Source organism: Orussus abietinus, unplaced genomic scaffold, assembly GCF_000612105.2.
Source record: "Orussus abietinus isolate OABI.00-Male unplaced genomic scaffold, Oabi_2.0 scaffold255, whole genome shotgun sequence".
Taxonomy (NCBI): Eukaryota; Metazoa; Arthropoda; class Insecta; order Hymenoptera; family Orussidae; genus Orussus; species Orussus abietinus.
In genome coordinates, this window is record NW_019394420.1 from 23,830 (window position 1) to 43,862 (window position 20,033).

Genomic DNA, 20,033 nt, shown 5'->3' on the forward strand with positions numbered 1-20,033 from the left:
GTGGAAACATTCTATTTATAAAAGAACATAAAAATTTTATTATGGTCCATAATATCAGGTATAGCAGTTACACTTAGCGTAGAGTAAGCGATCGAATTACTTAAAGGTCTAGAATTTAAATAGGACAGTGTAGTAATGTACACAGTGATGTTTCAACCTATGATTGCACTCGAGAGCCTTCGAGCATTGTTAAAAGTAACATATCTATCTACTTGTACAAGTTACGAGCTGTGCATCGCTATTGTAGTTCCTATTGTAGGCGACGATAGAATTTAAACACTGACACTCTGGACGGACTAAGCACTCGCGGAATCAAACACATGAGGACAGAGTGGAATACTTAAAGAGTAATAACGTAAACGTTATGCGTGCACGATTTTAAGTGATAGAGATAACTGTATTTACACGAGTCCATTGAGACAGAAAGAGCATACAATTGTATATTACAAGGAAACGGAGCTTGCACAACCTCACGTTAGAACATTGAAATCGAAGCAAACGTCCTCGAATGTTACGGTAAAACTAAATGCCTTTGAACACATTTATAAAACTATTCGCAACTTGTTAATCGAAGAGATGGACAAACTCGCAACGTGATTCTCATTCAGAATTCTTCTATACATTTATAGGACATTCAATAGACGGGCTCTTGAGCGAAATACCCTTGCTCGACAAACTACGAATGCGTCAAAACAAGTGTTTTCTAAGGAACGTATTAACGCTACTTTGATAACCATATACTGAAACACAATTTTAACATGAGTAGAATTTCGATTGCATGTCAAATATATATATACAGTACTTTCAAAACACTAAAGGCAATTTTTAATCGCATATATCCATGCCTTCTCGGGGCTGAAATTACGGCTCCAAAATTAAATCTGGTAATAGAATGTGTCGTTGAACCAGTTAACAAATATTGAGCAGCTGAGACATGCGTATAAAAATTGCCTGGACATATATCGTCGAACCAATATTTCGTAATTTTAAATAATACTAATGATTTAGAGGTTGACCTTAAATGAACTCTTTGAAGGATGCTGAAGTTCGAAACTCAGAAACGTACAAAGTGTTTCACTTAAGTTGACGCAACGAAATAACTTGAGAATCATGTATTTTAGTAGAAAGAAGTTCTAATTCAAATTGTTAGGCTTTCGAGAGAGGAAAATGTTGGCGATAGCTACCTTCAATTTGGAGGAGTTTTGGAGGTCTACTTTAGTTTTCTTTTTTCTTTTTTAATAAAAATACAATTTTGTTGAAATAGCAATAATTTTCTTTTTTGTTTCTATGACGTGAGAGGGTTTACATTCAATACGATTCACCAAGTAACAGAACGCAAAAGGTAAATGACAATAATAACGTAATTACCCACTAAACGTCTAGTTTATATTGACATTGGGTATTATCGTTTTAAACATTTGTTAAAATAGGAAGTCTTTGTAATCGCAATCTTCATTCAGTGTTTTCAATACCAGATTTGCTCAAACTTTAACATGTCTCAAAAACATTAAGTGAAACGCAAAAGAAACTTGTCAGAAAAGTGTCATGCTTTTTAACGTAGATAATTATTGTGTCATAAAAAGCAAATGCTCTTATCCAAAAACCTAAAGCGGACCTTGAAACGATCTTGAAACCCCCCGCCAAATTGAAAGTAACCATCATCATTCTCCTTCCAAAGCTCACAATTTTTGAGACACTTTGTCGCGCCAACTTAAACGAAAGACCCTGTACACCGTGCCACGATAAGCCCGAAGAGTCATCGACTTAGAATCACATCGGTCGCGTTCTGGAGCCAGTCTATATCACAGAAACGGAATTATCCATTTCCTCTACAGTCTTCTTATCGTCTTTATCATCCTGCCCGGGGACTAGAGACACATCCTTTGGAAAGACCAAGGAGTCTTGGCCGATCGGCGCAGCAGCCTCAACTAGATTCTCGACGGAAGCTGCCGTGGTTGACTCGTCATGACCGAAGCTTCTGCGTAACGTCTGCTGCGTTCTCGCGGTTCCTCGCCGGATACTGCTTCGCAACAAATTGGCTACGTCAGCCGCCGTCAAGTTGGAACTACCAGAGTTCGTGTAAGGTCTCCTATTTCTATCCAAAGTCGCGTGAGTGCGCTCCATGGCGCTCCTATCTATAATGCTAATCCTAGACATCCTGTCAATGGTGTTGGGCCGATGTCTTCCTGCCACATCCGCTCGAACGTTCCTGGTATCCGTAACGTCGGGCCTGGGTTCCGGGTTGATCATCGAGGAGTCTCGCGATGGTACCCCCTGAGTCATCTCCACCAAGACCGTGGCGTAATCCGGAGGCGGAGGTTGGAGGGCAGGCCTCGTTCTCGGGGCACTGGTCTCGCCCAATACGTTTGCTATTCTTCGGACACTTCTCCTAAAGCTCTGTCGCAGCATCTTCGCGATTCTGGCTCCGGTCGCGGTGGTGTAACTGGGTGGTGGGGTATACTTAGGCGGGGGGTCTTCGAAGGGCACGTCGGTCGTGGATGGCAAAATCCCATTTCCATTGATATTCGTCGTCGTGTCCCCCGGACTTTGAGTTTGTGCATCCCGTGGGTCGGTTGACTCCAGGAAAGGCCGGTAGAGCAGCTGAATTCTCTGAAATCCGAAATTCAAATTCGTGTTTACGTTTACATCTTGGCTCGAGGAAACGGCGCTGATGCGGACGCATGCATTAGCTTATTTTACCCTTTCACTTACGCCGTTGCACTGTTCGCAGTGACTTATGTTAACGTCCGCTTCATCGTTCTACGGTTTGCACAACAAAGGAAAGTGTGTTAGATTAATACTACCCTTATCGAATGGTTATCACCAACCCTACGTCTATTATCGCCACCAGGGTATGCATGTCGACTTCTACAGATTTTAGGTGAAATGAAACCCGCCACGAGCCAGTTAATTCGAATAGGACTTTTTTTTTTAAATAAAGAGGGATGTCACCAAACTGGCTGCAATGTTAGCACATGACTCATAAGCATCTAAGGAATATCTTAACACTTTCAAAATTTGGATTTCAACAATATTTTTTACTGAGTCAAGACCAGACTTAAAACGGCATAGTACTCTTCTATTTTGATCAATGTTCAATTCTGAAACGCCCTGATATTAGAAACAAAAGGGACGGAATAATCGCAAAACAATGTAAAACACTCTAGTAAACAAGACATTTTGCATTTGAACGTGATAAAGGCAAAGAAAGTATCTTATAAGCTTCTATTTTAAAACGATTGTAACACAAGGTCTCGGAGAGAAAATTTAGTTGGCACTAAATACACAGATGTCGCACTCAGCAGTCAATTAGAGTATTAGAAATCATGAAAATATTTTTTGATATAACCCATGCAGCAAGTAATGTTGGCGCAATATTGGTAAACTATAGTTCATACAGCGGCTATTATGCATGTATTGCCCAAATACTGAAATGTACTTTTTTTTTTATTTATCGACAAAATATTGCATGGTAATATCCATAAATACGTACATCTAACATTGCAGACATACGTATCATGACAAAATACTGCGTGCCTAATCACATTTGTCCTATATGATAGCATTTATTGAATTTAATATTTTAGATTAATATATTGATTCAATGTTGACTATTAATTGACAATATTGCACATATTCAAAATTACGCCGAGCCATTTGTTGCTACAGAGGAAACCACATGTTTTACATAGTACACTAGAATCAAAATTGACTCACTAGATGCCGAATTAGCATACCCTGGTCTAGAACATCGATTCTTTTAAAAAATAATACAAGAACATAGGATGAAAAGCGAACTTGCAGTTGTTAGTCACGGTGTTCAATTTCAACCGACTAAACGTTACGTGCATTTAGGAGCAGTAGTAGATCGAACGAAACATCTACAGGTGCAAGAAACTCACTCGGACCCTTACATCGAATATATCTGGTGGACCACTGTTCAAGTAGCGGCAAGTTTGTATTATTCCTACTGCTGGAATGACTAAGATGGGTATTAGCTGAATCGCTGCCCCCAGTTGCCTCGCCCATACGGCCCAATAATCTCTATTTGTTCTGCGGTACGTGTAGAGCTCTCGGAAACCAGCGCTTTTGAAAACTGTGATGCTGAGGATCTGTAACGTGGAATATTATACAATTATTTCAACATCAATTACTTACTAACTACAGATTTCTAATAAGGAAGTAGATTGCTAACACAGGTCGTTAGCAATGGCAAACTGCGTTCGATCAGGGTTCAATTATTCTCGAGTTCATACGATCAACTTTCGTGTGCGAAATTGACAGTTTCGTATACGACTTTGGAATGTTGAGGAAAAAGTCCGCGTGAAGTCGAGGATCGGGTCCCGGATATCCGGTGAACCATTATGTACGACCAAAACACAATAGAAATCTGCGGGGCAAAAAAACTGCGCTATCAATTGCATTCAGTTTGGCATAACAAAAGAACAAAATATGGTCAAAGGGAAAAGTGTAATATCAATCCATAGTAGAAACTTGTGCGGGAAAATACGGCACAAAGAACGCTGGGTCCTGTAACCATACGAAACAATAAGCAAATACTTACGCGAATAAATGAAATAACATTCTAGTAACAATGCTGTTACACTATAAAATATCTGTTTTCAAACAAATCACTTTTTCCTCGCAAAGAATCGCAGATATGTAGACATCGGATAAGTGACACCCGCAATTAAATAAACGGTTATATGGTATGAAGGATATTTTGTAAGATACAGGTTTAATTCCTTTGTTGGCAATCTATTTTCTAATAGAAATCTGTTCTCAGGGGCAGTTTTAGAAATTAACGGTGCAGTCATACCATGAGTAGAACGGGAGCAATAACGTTCCAAGTGAAGGACAAGAGAGGTCCAGCCCAGTGTCTCAAGCATCCTCCGGTCGGCGGAAATAATTCGGCCACCACCTCGTCGCCGGTGAAAGGTCGCCCTCGAAATGCAAATACTGCTCCAACTTGGACCACGTAAAGAACCATTATCCACCAGGACCCGCCGATGGTATAGTCAAGATAGTAAACAACATATATTCCCAGCTGCGAACAAAGAATATACATCAACTCGTGATAAATTAAACAACAATATATCCCTACTTCATTACGGCAAAAGAAATTAGGAATTCATTGCACTTTTAATACAACATTCGATTAAATGTCAATGATTACCGTTGTTTCTCTGCTTCGGATTTTATAATTACTTGGGCGTAATGATCGTAAACGTTTCATCCCGCCAATTTTATATACCTCCCTTCTGGTAAATATTTTATCGCGACTGTTGCATTTGAAGGAAACAGATTTTATTGGCCTTGCCGAGAAATTTGATTAGCTTTGAGAAAAATGCCCTAAGTTTTGAAAATATAAAAGTAGCATTCGACTGATTTTTGGAATCACTGGTCTTTCACATGAATGTCTAGGAACAGGACGTTGTCTTTTGTATAGCCAGAATGTCTGGTCAAAGTCGTGTGAGGGATGAACATGTACATCCCCGACTCCTTATCGGGCTTTACGGAATCACCCCTGCACTCTTCCTTTCTTGCTTTCACGGTTTTCTTCACATCGTTCGCAGGATTGTCCTGATCTTTCAAGATCACGTCCGCGCTCAGCACGCAGGGCCACTCCAACAATGGATCCCACTTGCCATCGACAATGCGCAAGCACCCGATAACGTGTCTGTCTTTCCATTTCCCTCTGCCGTTCAAATATAATTCCATCTGCAACGCGTAGCCGTATTCCTTGTTATAAAAGATCGAGCTGGAAAAGACCTGGTCGTTTTCCCGGGCTTGGGCCATCTTCTGTTTATGTCGGTCTATTCTCCACAAAAGGCGGCCATTAGTTGAAACGAATTCGGAGTGGTCTCTTCTACCCTGGAATTCCATGTTCGCAGGTGCACAACGATCGATACTCTCCTCGACTATGTCCTCCACGTACTTAATGTTCTCCTTCATCTGAAACTTAAGCATCTTCAAGTCCGCGGCCACAGTTTCGACACTTTCGGAGTGACTCCGCATTTGATCGAAAAGGCAATCGATTTTCTCATTCAAGCTATCCTGCCTCTCCATCAGTTCGTTGGCGCTCTTGCACCGCATTTCCAACTCCAACTTTATATCGTGAATTTCCCTCAGTTGCTCCTGCCAGACCCTGCTGACGACGATGCTATCCCTTGCCAGGAACGTCTTGATATCCTTCAGTTCCTGAGAGAAGCGTTCGTAGATCCTCTCCCGATGATCGTGACCCTCGACGAGGTGTTTGCGGAGTTTCTCGCCTTGTTCCTCGAGTTGGGTCAAATTCAGTCCTGTTAGTCGCTCCAAATTGTTGTAAGCTTTCTCGACATTGCACAGTCGGTGCTTGACGCCGTCCGTAAGACGCCCGATTTCCTTCAACTCTTCCAAAATATTGAGTCTCGATAATTCGAACGACTGTTGCTTCAGGTCCAAGTACTTGTACTTGGTAGCAAGTGTTTCTTTTAAGCTCTGCCGTTCGCTTTCCTCGTCGTTTATGGCGGCTCGCAGCAGATACAATATCGACTCTATTTTTTCCCTCCACGCTGAGTCGTGCAACGAATGAACGTCACTTCCCATTGACTGGTACCTGTTCTCCAGTTTGTTTCGTAAGCACTGCTTCCTGTGCCTCTCCATGTTGTATCTTGGCACATAGACGCCGCAATTGTTCCCGCATTCTTCCAAAACGGCACCGCATTGCGTCGTATGTTCGCCCAAATGCTTCTCGTCGAAGAGTTCGTTGCAAAAGTAACACACGGCCGTTTTGCGAATGCTACCGTAATTACTCATTGTAGAGTGACCGTACCGGAATCACGTGGAAAACTGACGCCACCCAGATACCTCGCTTGCTACATATATACAACCGATTCTACCCGATAATACTAATCTAAGCAAGCAAGGCAGATAAGAGGTGAACGTATCACCGTCTACGTGTTTTTTTACTCATCGTAAATGTAGGTACAACGAGGACCACGCAGGGCCGGTTTTTAATATTACTTTTTAACCTCGCGGATTTGGTATTAAGGTGAAGTGAAATAAGTCGAGAAATTTAATCGACATCGGTAAAAGAGATTCTACTAAATATCTACGTTGCCGACGTTCGTATTTATAATGGCAGCTATATCGAAGTATATGGGGTATTGTATTACATGGCATACTCCATATGCCGTTTCAGTACAAGAATTATACAGAAATCGAAGTGAAACTCCAGAAATCCCCTGGATTTATGGTTTTTGATGCCGTAATTGACCTTAGAGGGGCCACCCTGTGCAATCTGTGAATTTAATGTCGATTGAATCCTTACCTCGGTAGCCATGGGAAGTCCTAAGATGTACGCGCAAGCACAGCTGAAGAACGTAATCGTAGTCTCCCAAAGCTTCATCATTTTGGTATTGATAGCCATGATACCAGTTATTACACAGTGCCATATTGCCAGCTGAAATTTATTTGTAAAGAATAAGAGAAAATATAGAAGAACTTGTTTACGCTATTTTCATTTAACATATCTAAGTTGGTGGCAATGTCATCAGCTAAGAAAACGCGACCACCAATGTTTAAAACAAATTAAAAAGAAAAAATAAATGAGGCCTCCTTAATTATAGTGGAATCCAATGTTAAAACCACGATCAAATCGCCTCTTAGGATTTCATGGCTTCTCGTATCCATACTATACACATCAATGGACAGATAACGTCAGGATGTCTTACATCGGTGATCATTAAAATTGCAACTTCTAAAAATATTAAGGATAAATATACCAAATTCTGTTAAAAAAAAACGGTTCATTACGTCAAAATAATCCATTGTCTAAATTTCAAGTACATTTAACAAGAAATACAAGACATTCGATAGAACGCATTCACCGGTAGCAATGAAATCCATAAATATCATTAATATCTTACTTTTAATTCCTAGTGTCGCAATTTGAATGGCCATCGGGGTAAGCGTTCGATATTTCACTTACCTGTTGCGCGATCCCAAATAAGATGAGGATGAAGTAAAACAGTACTGCCCAAAAGGGTGACACTTGTTCGGTGCCCAACAATGCCAGAGTAGCCGGGAGCAATTCCGTGGACAGTCTCAACACTTGGTAGCCAGATTCCATACCGAGATCAGAACCAGGTCTGATCACGCGCTGCCCAACAATGAACGACGTGTGAGATACGAATCTTTCCGGGGTATTGTATCCCGGTGGTACTGGTTGACTAACTCGGCGCATAAACGTATACCCTGATATTCTCTCTGAAACAAACCATTTTGAACCTGTTAAAGGCACGCAAGATGGCGCGACTCGGGCGAATATTTTATGCGGCAATAAAGATCCAGAGAGCCTTGCAGATCGGACGCTCACCAAAGGAGCTGGTCGTGTAAACGTATCCATGGTGCCTGAGGATCTGGACGCAGGTATTCGCCAAGAAGGCAGCGAGCAAAAGAACGACCAGTGTTAGCACAACCACGAGACTCGTATCGCGTTGCAGCAGGTGCTTGTGTTTGTTGTGGGCAGCTATCTGCGAGCACATAGAGAAACGAGTCGGATAAATACCCCGTAGAGTGGGTCGTCATATAGACTTATGAAATTCCCCCGAATAACGAGTAGAGATGAGCCGGTACTTTTACGTATCACTTGCATAAAAAAGAGAATCTTCCAAATTGTTCGACGGTCCCGAGACTTTCGTTTCTAACGTCAGAATCTTCATTGTATGTTAATGGGAATATGAAAACACAACGCCATTTTGGCTCTGGTCTAGGCTAAGTCAAAATGATTTTTCTTTTTAAATCCAAATTTTAAAAGTCAGGATATTCCTTAGGTTTTCGCGTATCATATGCTTAAATTTCAGATCGTTCGGAGCAATTATCTTAAAAAAGGCGTCTTTAGGTCCATTTGCCCACGTCCGATCCGTCTTCGATTCGGCTCTAATTTGTACAGAGATGAACACGAATGCCTCCCATAGGGATGTGATACCACCAATGTTAAAGGCGAATGTATGCATGTCCGACAATGTACCAACCGGGGTCGGATGGACGTGGGTAAATGGACCTCTATTCGAAATTCAGGGGGTTGAGGAGGATTTCGCTCCACCTTGGCATAAATTGTGTTGAAAAAATCAAGTCAGATCACATTTTGGCTACAACATAACATTTTCTAAAGATGCTGTACAAATTTAGACACCTTAATTTCCCCGTTAGTAGACCCGTTTCGAGCAGACTCGTCTGATTTTACTTTTCAACGTGAAGAATACAAAAAGCACTGTAACTAAAAAAGTCACGCAATGCTTCCACTTTGCTTTGAGATAATGGATCCGAACAGCCGCGATTTATAGCGTTGCAATCCACGAGTCGCCTAGAAATGTAAATGTCACTACTTGCCCCTGACCCAACTAGTCTCCCCGTACTTGACATCGAAATGAAAGATACTCGTACTTGGATCGATTTATCGTCAATAACGAGTAATTTGTCGGGTTACCTGCATCGCGGCAGCGCCAAGCAGTCCCCAAGTCAGGAAGACTTCGGAAGAAGCGGCCAGCCACGACCTGCCATTCACGAAAAACTCGTTCCAAACCGTGGCAGGAAAAAGCTGATGAATAGAACCGGCCGGAGTGAGTCCTAGTAACTTTGTGCACAGGATCAAGGTACCGAAGACGGGGACCAACGTGAACACGTAAACTACCTTGCCGTAAGACCGTAAGCCTGCAACAATGAAACGACATAAAACATCTGAACGTGGCCGCCACGCGGGTTAGACGTGGACTCCTAAGTTAAAGAGAAGTATTAAACGTTGTTAAATATTCTAAATTATTCTCTCAAGAACCTCTCGATACCAGTTGTCTCGAGCACGGCCACTTTTATTTTTTATTTGCGTTATTTTCATTTCACGTTACATGTCATTAATTAACCCTTTGAGGACGGAATCCATATGTCGGACGGATTTAGTAGCTAAAGGGTTAACCGAGAGAGTAACGGACTATTCGGGGGGCTATTCACTCGGAAATCGGTGACAACGATTTCCGTCTTTGAGAATCGATTGCCTTTGATTTCATATGATAAACAACAACGTAATTTGGTAACAAGCGATAGTAGGACTTGAAATTGTGGCAATATTTTGGTGATTTCCAACAATTTTCAGGGATTTCGAACATTAAAATCCAGGATTTTCCGAATGAATATCCCCTAACGGAAACATTTACGCAAATTGTCTCAACACTGACACGCAAAGATGAACATAAATAGTAACGAACTGTAAGAATAGAAGAAAGCGTTTCACTTTTCGAATCGGGCCCCTTTCATAACTCGCAACTTTACAAGTACCATGCCGTGAGAAATTTCGCTTCAATATTGCACGCGTAAAATTCAATATCAATTTCTTGATCCTTACCTTTGCTAAGGGAAACGAACACTATCATCCACACAACGGCCAGGTTAAATGCGACTTGAAACTTCAATGTCACCACGCCGGGATCGGGTTCGTTCAGATGATGCCTTTGCAAAACTGCACCGCTGAAATAGTCCGGCACGGTTTCATGCAATTTGTACGAAGTACTGTTGTAAGTGGGCTTTGTGTCTTCTCTATAGAGAAGAAACGGCTCCGCCCATCTGTACCTATCTTGCTTCGTGATGAAGGAGTCCCTGTACAAAAGCCATTGACACGTTTCGTTGTTACTTCTTTTTTTAATTTCTGGTTCAAAGTGATGGCTCCGATAACTTTACAGGCACTGGAAGAGTTAACGAACCTGAAGTAGACAAACATCCACGATACTCCTACGACACTGTAGATTCCAATGAAGGCCTGGGCGATCAGCAATGCTATCCCAACACCTTGGAAGAGGGGCGAAATCTTCCACATGTCTACCGCTCCAGCAGCTAGTCTTTGTCCAAGACATACTTGCAACGTCAAGAGAGGAATTCCCAGGACGAAGGAAAGTATCAGAAACTGCACGATAAAATTCACTGGAAAATATAAAGTTTCGTATTCGGTCAATCCGATCATATTTATGAACCCTTTAATCAGGGATTTCGATCACCGAAAACGCAATCTATGGCGAGTTAATTCCTCACAGCTGTCAATATAAATATAAACGACGGTAAAGTGGACACTTAGAAGAACCTTTTTTACCGATGTCTATTAAATTTCTCACGAATCGTGTGTCAAAGTTTCAGACAGTTCTGTCCGAAACCCTTAAAATATGTGTCTTATTTGAATCGACTGATTCGAGGGGGGTTCACTGCACCTTAATCGTGTTACAAGAGAGTTTAGGGTACTGTAAATACTTTGAAAATGTGCAGATACGTTACCTCCGAATTGAATACTAAGTATCGAGAATCTACTGATGTTGAAGAGACCCAAGGTGCACCCAAGGCAAGCCAGGGCCGGGCTGAGGGCGTGCGGCCATTTTCCCAAAGGATTCCCATCTTCGTCGTCATCTTCGCCCACGTCGTCGTCTCTTTCTGCATCTCTTTGCCTCTCGCATACTCTGTAACGAAAAAACATGCCACATTATCTTCCAATTCACGGGCGCCCGAGAAACAGAAGTATACGTTCACGGATTAAAAATAGAATAGTAGTAAAGATTTTCAATACAGTCTACCTTCGACGTTTATAAAGTGCAACAAAGTTGCTCGTGAGATTCGGTTGCAATATTTGTTATGAAAGCCAACTTCAGCTAGAAAGCCAAAAGTTTCAACAAAACATCATGCATAAATCTACATGATTGGAACCGTCTTTTTCCCAGCAGAATCTCTACCGAAGTACGCACGACAAATCTGCAGACGAGATTCCATTCCAGCGTCTACCGCTATACCGTCTTTAAACAATTGTTTGGATTTGAAAATGAACGAAGCACGGGACACGGATCTACGTACACCGAGTGAAACCATTTTTTACAACAGACTCTTCATTATGCAATCGGATACATTGTTCGTACGGTACCGCCCGAATAACCGACTTCTTCACGAGTCATTCTCCGATGACCGTTGTCATCTTTGCGAATGACAGCGGATCATTTTCCAGCCTTTATGAACGTCCGGGCTATTTCCGTGTCGCGCCTCGTTCCGTTAGAATGCAAATGCAATGACAGAAATCCGCCGGATAAATACCCCGCAACCTCGAGTTCTGATGTTGCATGCGGAACCGCGTCGCAAACAAAACGGACAATACCGATGCACACCGCGAGGGAAGCGTGCACGTCGTTAATCTTATCGGATTGAATTTCAAACGGAGGCTACACCCGCCAACCGGTGACGTTATCCCTATGCAGAAGAGGGCCCTCCGCAGTGCCGCTTATCGGCGGATTTACCGCGCCCAATCAACCTTTCGAGGTACGACGAATTAGGCCACACGTGGCTCCCCTTTCGCCGACTGATGACCGACGCTTAATTAAACCAAGTTCACGGTCGAAAGTTCTTAACAAAGTTCACCGTCTAAGGAAGCATGATTTAGTTAATCTGGATTTGGCAGAAAGTATATACATGGTCTTTGTATTATTTACGCATAATTAAGGCACATTTACGATTGAACGTTGTTAACAAAGTTCAGGGTCTAAAGAAACATTGCTTAGTTGATTTTGGTTTGGCAGAATACGTGTATATATCGATTGTATAGTTTACAGTCTGATGACAGGGCAGAAGGAGTTATGTCGCGATAAGTCGAGTCACCCTCTAGTTAATTTATTTTATTTTATTTTATTCATTTTCATTTCATTTCATTTCATTTCATTTCATTTCATTTCATTTCATTTCATTTCATTTCATTTCATTTCATTTCATTTCATTTTATTTTATTAAGTGCCAATATCGAGCATAATCAATTTATTGAGTGGAATTAGAAATATATGAGACCTCGTATCTACCTCTTATGACATTGTTGCAAAAAGGAGCAATTACTATTTATCTGCCAATCTGTCTACCACTATATGCGTTACTTACAGCGATATAGGTCATACAGAATTGTTTTTTCTCAAATTCATGGTCAACTCGTCGCACCGATTAACACCTTAACAGGGTAAATCCTCGACTGGAAATCATTATTAACCTTAAAAGCAATTGTTGAACATCGTTGATTAAAGTAATCGTTGGTCCGTGGAAGGTTTATAAGAGCTGTACAGACTTATTGCAATCAGGGTGCAATCATTGAAACCAGATTTTCTCAAGTTCTTCTCTACATTATTTCAGGTTAAGATGCGTCCTGACTTATGTAATTAACACTTACGATTAGAGGATCGTTGAAGTTTTATTTTATGCAAATAATCCCATTAATCTACCGAGTCAATTTAAGATATGACAAATCGCACATCACCTGACTCAAGCTCGATGCGGACCAAAAATGTTCACCGTGATAACCAAGGTGGCTATCAAGGAAGTAACAATAAGTTATTAAGTTAAGTATGTGCAAACCGACCGATACAGATTTAACTGACGCGTGCACGACGGACATTATAAAAGAACTAGATTTAACCTAACAGATTGCAAATCGCTACTATTTATCGTTACGCATGCAGTCCTCTTTTTCTCATCCTGGAAGCATTGATCATCCATCCGCGGTTTCACAAACTTTTAAATTTTATTTCAGATTGCATGTAGTACCTATCAAAGATTTGTACAACAAATACCGTGACTAAAGTCGAGGATAATTCATGAACAAACTTTTCAGCCACTTTAAATCAATCTATGTTCCCCTACACAACTATGTTACCAAACGTTCCTTGTCGAGGGTATTCAGAAAAAATTGTAAAACGTCAATAACCAACGGCACATAAATAAGAAATAATTCCACAAAAGTTAAAGGGACCAAGAAATTGTAATTACGTTGCCGAGGGCAACCTTCGCGCTGCCACTTTTAGTCGAATTTAACGTCCAGCAATCATACATAATTACGCTTTTGCGAATTATCGCGGTCGGCAATGGACTTTGGTCAATCGCCTAAGAAGCACAAGCCGTTATTCATATTATACTTGTCTCTCTTGGTCACGACACGTACCAAGATCGGGACACGAGCCAAGAACCCGCGCAAACCATAGAATGTTTATTATACGGAACTTTAAACGAGGGCTGCACCCACCGGCTAATAAGAACGTTTTCCTGGCAAAGAATGCGACTAAACTTTGAAACCTACGAACGAACATTTCGAGAAATAGCCCAAAGGGATTCCAAATATCTTCTAATTCATACCAACACGGAATACTTTTTAGAATACCTATTATACATCTAAATTTATGACGTATATAATGCATGTATGTACAATATAATTGAAAAAGAGATTGAGTTAAATATGGTTCCGAGCAGTTACGTTTTTAGAAAGGTCGTTTCTTGATTAATTTATCTCCGGTCGATTGAACGGAAAGGCAAACTGTAACTGTAGTCAAATTGTAAATTTAGTATCTTAAAAGTGAATTAGTACACGCTTATTATAAATCTCTAAATAAATGTATAATTTTACATCATTAACGATTTTGTAAAATTGTGCAAGAAATTAATACACTTATACAATACATTTATAGCATACAAATTTATAATGTACGTCATAAATTTTATTTAATAATATGTCATACGATTATTTTACCTACACGTCTGAATAAATCTTCCACCGAAAATGTTAGACAATAGCGATATTTTTTTTAACGGTGCAAAATTCCCAAAATTTTCTGGCATTTTCGCCATTTTACTTATTTTACTGACTTTACTTATATTACTAACTTACCGAATATTGACAACTGCCTTACGCTACATTACTAACTTCCAGTACTCTGCTTGTCATTTCGAATTCCCTGCGATTCTGAATGCCATGTCAAAATTCAATGATAAAAACAAGAGATCTTTCGAATTGACCTAACACGTGGTAAGATGATCCGAGAAACCCATAATTGCTCTTCCGCAAATTTACGATCTACTGGCATTGGTCAAACACTTCTAAGTAACGCAAACCCAGAGCTAGGCACCGTTACTCGTAATTCTACCTTGCCCGACCACGACACAGTACCAAACCGACAACGAGCATCCGTACCCAGCTAGGCAGATTTATTATACCACTTCATAAACGGAGTTCACCGCGTCGTAATTACGAATAGGCGGGTTCACGTGGAAAAGTATGAGGTCAGTGGGTGCCCCAAAAGCCAAAGTCTCGGCAAGGAAAAAACCATAAAATATTATAGTACGAGACAACGCCTACTTTCAACTTTTCTCTAAAAATAAAATATGAAATTATAAAACGAATGGTCATCGTTTTGAGCAATTATCCTACATGGTGATTTTAAAAAATTACGGATTTCTTTCGTACGATGTATTAACTTCCGTGAGGCTCTCCATTAGTGACTTCGAGGAATACAAGGATAAACGATATCGACGGAATTTTGTGACGTTTAAGGTGATATGAGAGTGGCATTTGAGAGATAAATCGTTCGTGAAACTTTTCTCCGAACTGGATGTACCGAATCGTTTCAAAGTTTACAACGTGAATACGGGGACTACAAGGAAGGTCCTGACACCCATGAAATTTCATTTTTAATGGATGTCAGGACCTTCCTTATAGCCCCCATATTCACGTTGTAAAATTTCATACGATTCGGTACATCCAGTGCGGAGAAAAATTTCACGAATGAAACCTCTTTGACGTCACTTTCATATCACCTTAAGTATGTGTAAAATATTATTACAAAAGTCCGTCAACTGCCATGAAGTTATTCATTACCAGGGAATACAAGGATGCACGATGTTAACGGAATTTTTGTGACGTTTAAGGTGTTGTCAAACCCTCAAACCAATCCATTCGTATGAAACACATTTTTTTAAGAGTATTCCACCGAACTGGCTCACATTTTATCACATGGCCAGGGAGTACCTGAGGAATGTTTTGACACTTCCAAAAATGTTATAAAAAACTTTAGGCCAAACCAATAAATGTTTTCGCGTAACCTTAAGTATGCATAAAATGTTAATACGAACGGTATACTAATTTTCGTGATGCTTTTCATCGGCAACTTCAAGAAACACAAAGATGCGCGATATCGATGGAATTTTGTGACGTTTAAGTATACATGAAATATTCGCGTCGTAAATGTCAAAGACTTTCTCCGTCTCCTGGGAAGTCACGTGCGAATCGTGTGCAACTGCAATCAGAATAACTGTTTCTGCTGCTCGTTAGGTTTTAGTATGGCGCTCTTCAAGATGTAATGCATTCCCGTGGCAAAAACGAAATTCTTTCCACGTTCACATAAACGAAACGATCCAAACTTTTATCTTTGCCGTACACCGTGGAAAATGTCCATCAACGTCACACCTCTTAAATATACAAAGTTGTATTAAAATTACAAATTTAAATAATTTTCTCTAAGTACCTTTATAAAATTAAATGATTACGTTTGTCTTATTGCGACGTTTCGTCTCAGCCATTTATATTACGTCACATCCTAATAATTTTATTAATAAAATTGCTTATATGGGTTAGTTTAAGTTCGGTCGAGTTATATATACAAACTATATCGTATTGAATTATATCGAATAACAAAATGACGGAACATCATGGACCCACATTTTCCTACGTTGGACCGAACATTGTGTATGAAAGTCTGTGCATAGAAAAAAAATGCACCGAACCAAAGAAATATTTTGTTAATTCAAATAAGTTGTGATAATTCTGAAGAAACGTTGCGTCCAATTTATTCGAGTCTGAGTGAAATTCATTGAATTAACAAAATATTTCTTTCACAGTATTTAAAGGAATATTTCTCTGGTTCAATGACATTTTTTTCTCAGTGTACTTTCTTTCTTTCCCATTTCAGGGTCGACGAAGATTTGTTCAGAATTTATTTGATGACAATTAGTGCCATCAGGGCACATGCGTCGACTAATCCATTTAGCTTACACTTGGACCTATTCGCACGAATCCGTCATCGGTCGATTAGCAACATTCGAGCTTACTTCGCGTAAGGTATATAACGTTGGCTTCTTATTGTATCTCGAAACGGCACGTAGCGACAGTGAATTATTCATGTATGCTGATTACTTTGATCCGCAGCTACCGCCACGTCGTGAGTCCCCCTCGTTGCGGACAACTGCGACAAACGTGGAACCAGCCATCCCTGTAAATACACATTATTTTCGATCCCTCTGACTGATCGCCAATTCCATCGCCGAGGAAATTCACTCGGGAAGCGAAATATTCCGAGTATATCACGCACCGATCGAAAAGGCAAGAATTTAAAACCGCTTCTGTTTTTTCACGGGAAACGCAAACTCGCCTATCAAACTGCAGAAAATGCAATATGGCGTCCTACGCTGTTAAAAACGCATCGATACCTTTAACACTTTCGAATACAAATGCGTGCTAAAGCTAGAAACAGTGGCAATCAAATGAAAACGTATAGTCAATTTCGAAGATCATCTCTACGTGAGAATTCGTACAAAAGTAGGCACTCAAAATTTTGGACAAAACGGTAAGATGAGAAATGGGACAAATTGTTAATTAATAAGGGTACTCTAACGCGCTTTTATCGAAATGCGTACGTGATCGAAAATCACTATGCAAAAGTATCCGAGTTTTCGTATATATGCCTTGATGATTGTACACCCACACCCACGTACCTTCGTATACAATTACCTATGAATTCTCACGGATGTGATCGCATATTAGTGTACAAAAATATCGAGATTTAGTGATATAGATTCCCGCTGAAATTCATATGTTTGTATGCTACAATTCCGAATACACTGGAATAGGAATTTTCGAAATATTGTATTCAGAAAAAACGGTGACAGCACGTATGGTATATTTCGAACGATTATCATTAACCGTATGTTTCGACAATTTGGTTGACTAGGTCATACCGTTATGCCTACATTTACGGTTAAGCCAGGTATCCGTGAAGGCTTTAACGTGTCTAAAGTCCACTATACGTACAAGTACTTGTTTACCTTATATTCTCGTTGCATAATCGCTTACTTCTTCCCCAACCTAATTCGCACCGAAGCGTAAAATTCCGAGTAAAGGATAATGAAAATTGTTTGGGAAAAACGAGATTCTACCTAATAAGGTTGACGTGTACAAAAAAGCCCGAGGATGGCTTAAGAACACCTCAACAAAAACTAAGTCGCAAAATACACGTTTAGAAATAGGATAACGCACGTTCAAATGTCTGCTCTTTCTCTTTTGGAAATGGCACGAACTACCGTGCCATAAAAATGCACCTACTAAGGTGCAAGTTCCCATGTTATTAACCCTTTGAATACGGAGCTCTTTCAACATATGAGCGAACTTCATCAAAGCGTGCAGGCGATATTGGACCAAACGTCGGACGCCTTTAGGCGCTTTCAGTGGTCAAAGGGTTAAAGGGACTTGTTTCAGAAAGTCAAACGATTTTTCAAATTTCTCTTATCTTCATTACAATTAATGACTATTATATTCATGTCTAGTCTCACAGTGAATTATTGATACTTAAGGTGAAATAAATAAAATAAAAACATGCCTAAAACAACCAGTACCGAGAGCGTGGAGCATATCGTGAAAGATTAATTAGTATTACCTAATATCTCATAATTCTCTTTAACTTATTACAGCAAGTTTAGTGGGAATTCTGTTCAAACATGGCATACTAATTTCCTACCAAATTTCAATTGCTATTATAACATTGGCTGTATACACGAGTGTATTGATTTTCCTACACAATTTCCCAAGATTGTAACATACTATTAAAGAATTATACATTTATTCACGAATTTATGAAAAACGTATGCCAGTTCAATTTTAACACATTTACTGACTACTTTTAACAGAGTAGTTTTTATCCAAAGAAGCACCGAGCCAAAAGAAGAAAAACCCAATTATGCGTCTTGTTAGCTCATTCAACGCGCAGAGAGACTGAACAAAAAACCCCTACACACGTATCTAAGCAAGTAAGGCTCATTTCAATTCGACCGAAGTCACTCTTGGTGACTAAAGATCGTTTTTACAAGCGCTCTTGGTAGCGAAAGGGTTAAGCGACCTTGGTCGATTCGTGGGGCACCGAACGAGTAGTATACAATTTTATTATATTCGACAATAAGGCGGATAACGCGTAGCTTGCGTGCGAGCAAAAAGTTCTCTTAGAAGTATCTAAAAACACTCCTCTCGACGTTTTTTCCCGCGAAATGCAGCGGACCAAGAAAAATAAAGCGGTATCGGGCTTGGTGCGCGACCTTGATTGCGCGCCAAGTCATGGTCGGTGTCGCGCCGCGAAGAGGAAACCGAGTAAAACGCGTAACAGCGTTTCCTGATTCTTAACCGTAACTCCGTCGGCGTGGAATAACGATCCATATTTCACGGTTGTCACGTAATCGAACGCCGACAGGGTAGCGACAACGTGGAACGGTGCTTTCGAGCGTTACGAACAGCACGTTCGAGCGACTCCCAGCGCTCAGACAAAAAGAGCTGATAAACTGAACAATCTGACCCTGTTAACACTTTCTAGGTACCAAGAACGCACTTTGTTGCTTGATTTACTATAAATTGGGAACTACAACAATTTTTTCACGGATGAGCATGCTATTGATTTTTGTATGACTTTTGTAGCGACAGCAACGATATTGGTAATCACATTTTTTACCATTTTGGACTAGTCACATTAGCTTTCAAAGATTATCAACTCTCATTACAAGGTGTGATTTGTACTACTTTCAGAAACTGCAACAATATTGCCAGCACAATTGACTACCATTGCAAATTAGTTATATTAATTTCCAGTTTTTAATGACCATTACCGAAGACCTGGTTCAAATTGATTGCGACAATGAAATAATATTATTTGGGCACGTAAAATTTACGATGATGTGTCAACAATGTTAACAACATTAACCATACGGGACTTTATTTGGCACAGATCGTTTGTCAGGGAGCGTCAAAACTAGGAAAATATTCAAATTTTCACTTTAAAATTAGCACTTGGAAATAAAGAAGACCACGATGAATATACACACGAATGAGGAGAAAAAAATATGTAGGTATAAGCGTAGAATGATTAACTTAGTGAGGAATTAAATTTAAACAGAGCATCGAGCGTTGAGAA

The 20,033-nt window shown here is 40.2% G+C and overlaps 1 protein-coding gene across 4 annotated transcripts in view; it reads right to left on the reverse strand.

The window, feature by feature from the left end:
• Positions 1–1,250: 1,250 nt before the first annotated feature.
• The window catches only part of LOC105700187, a 103,934-nt gene continuing 85,151 nt past the window's right edge, over positions 1,251–20,033 (reverse strand). For 3 of the 4 annotated variants that reach the window (XM_023432252.1, XM_023432250.1, XM_023432253.1), the window contains 10 exons: positions 11,299–11,477; positions 10,737–10,953; positions 10,382–10,632; positions 9,473–9,696; positions 8,360–8,516; positions 7,973–8,250; positions 7,313–7,444; positions 4,820–5,047; positions 3,903–4,112; positions 1,251–2,610 (listed from right to left, as the gene is read on the reverse strand). In XM_023432252.1, coding sequence (XP_023288020.1) covers positions 1,798–2,610; positions 3,903–4,112; positions 4,820–5,047; positions 7,313–7,444; positions 7,973–8,250; positions 8,360–8,516; positions 9,473–9,696; positions 10,382–10,632; positions 10,737–10,953; positions 11,299–11,477 — 2,689 coding nt within the window. In that variant the 3' untranslated portion in view covers positions 1,251–1,797. The remainder of the gene's footprint in view (positions 2,611–3,902; positions 4,113–4,819; positions 5,048–7,312; positions 7,445–7,972; positions 8,251–8,359; positions 8,517–9,472; positions 9,697–10,381; positions 10,633–10,736; positions 10,954–11,298; positions 11,478–20,033) is intronic. The other variant, XM_023432251.1, reaches the window with a different exon arrangement.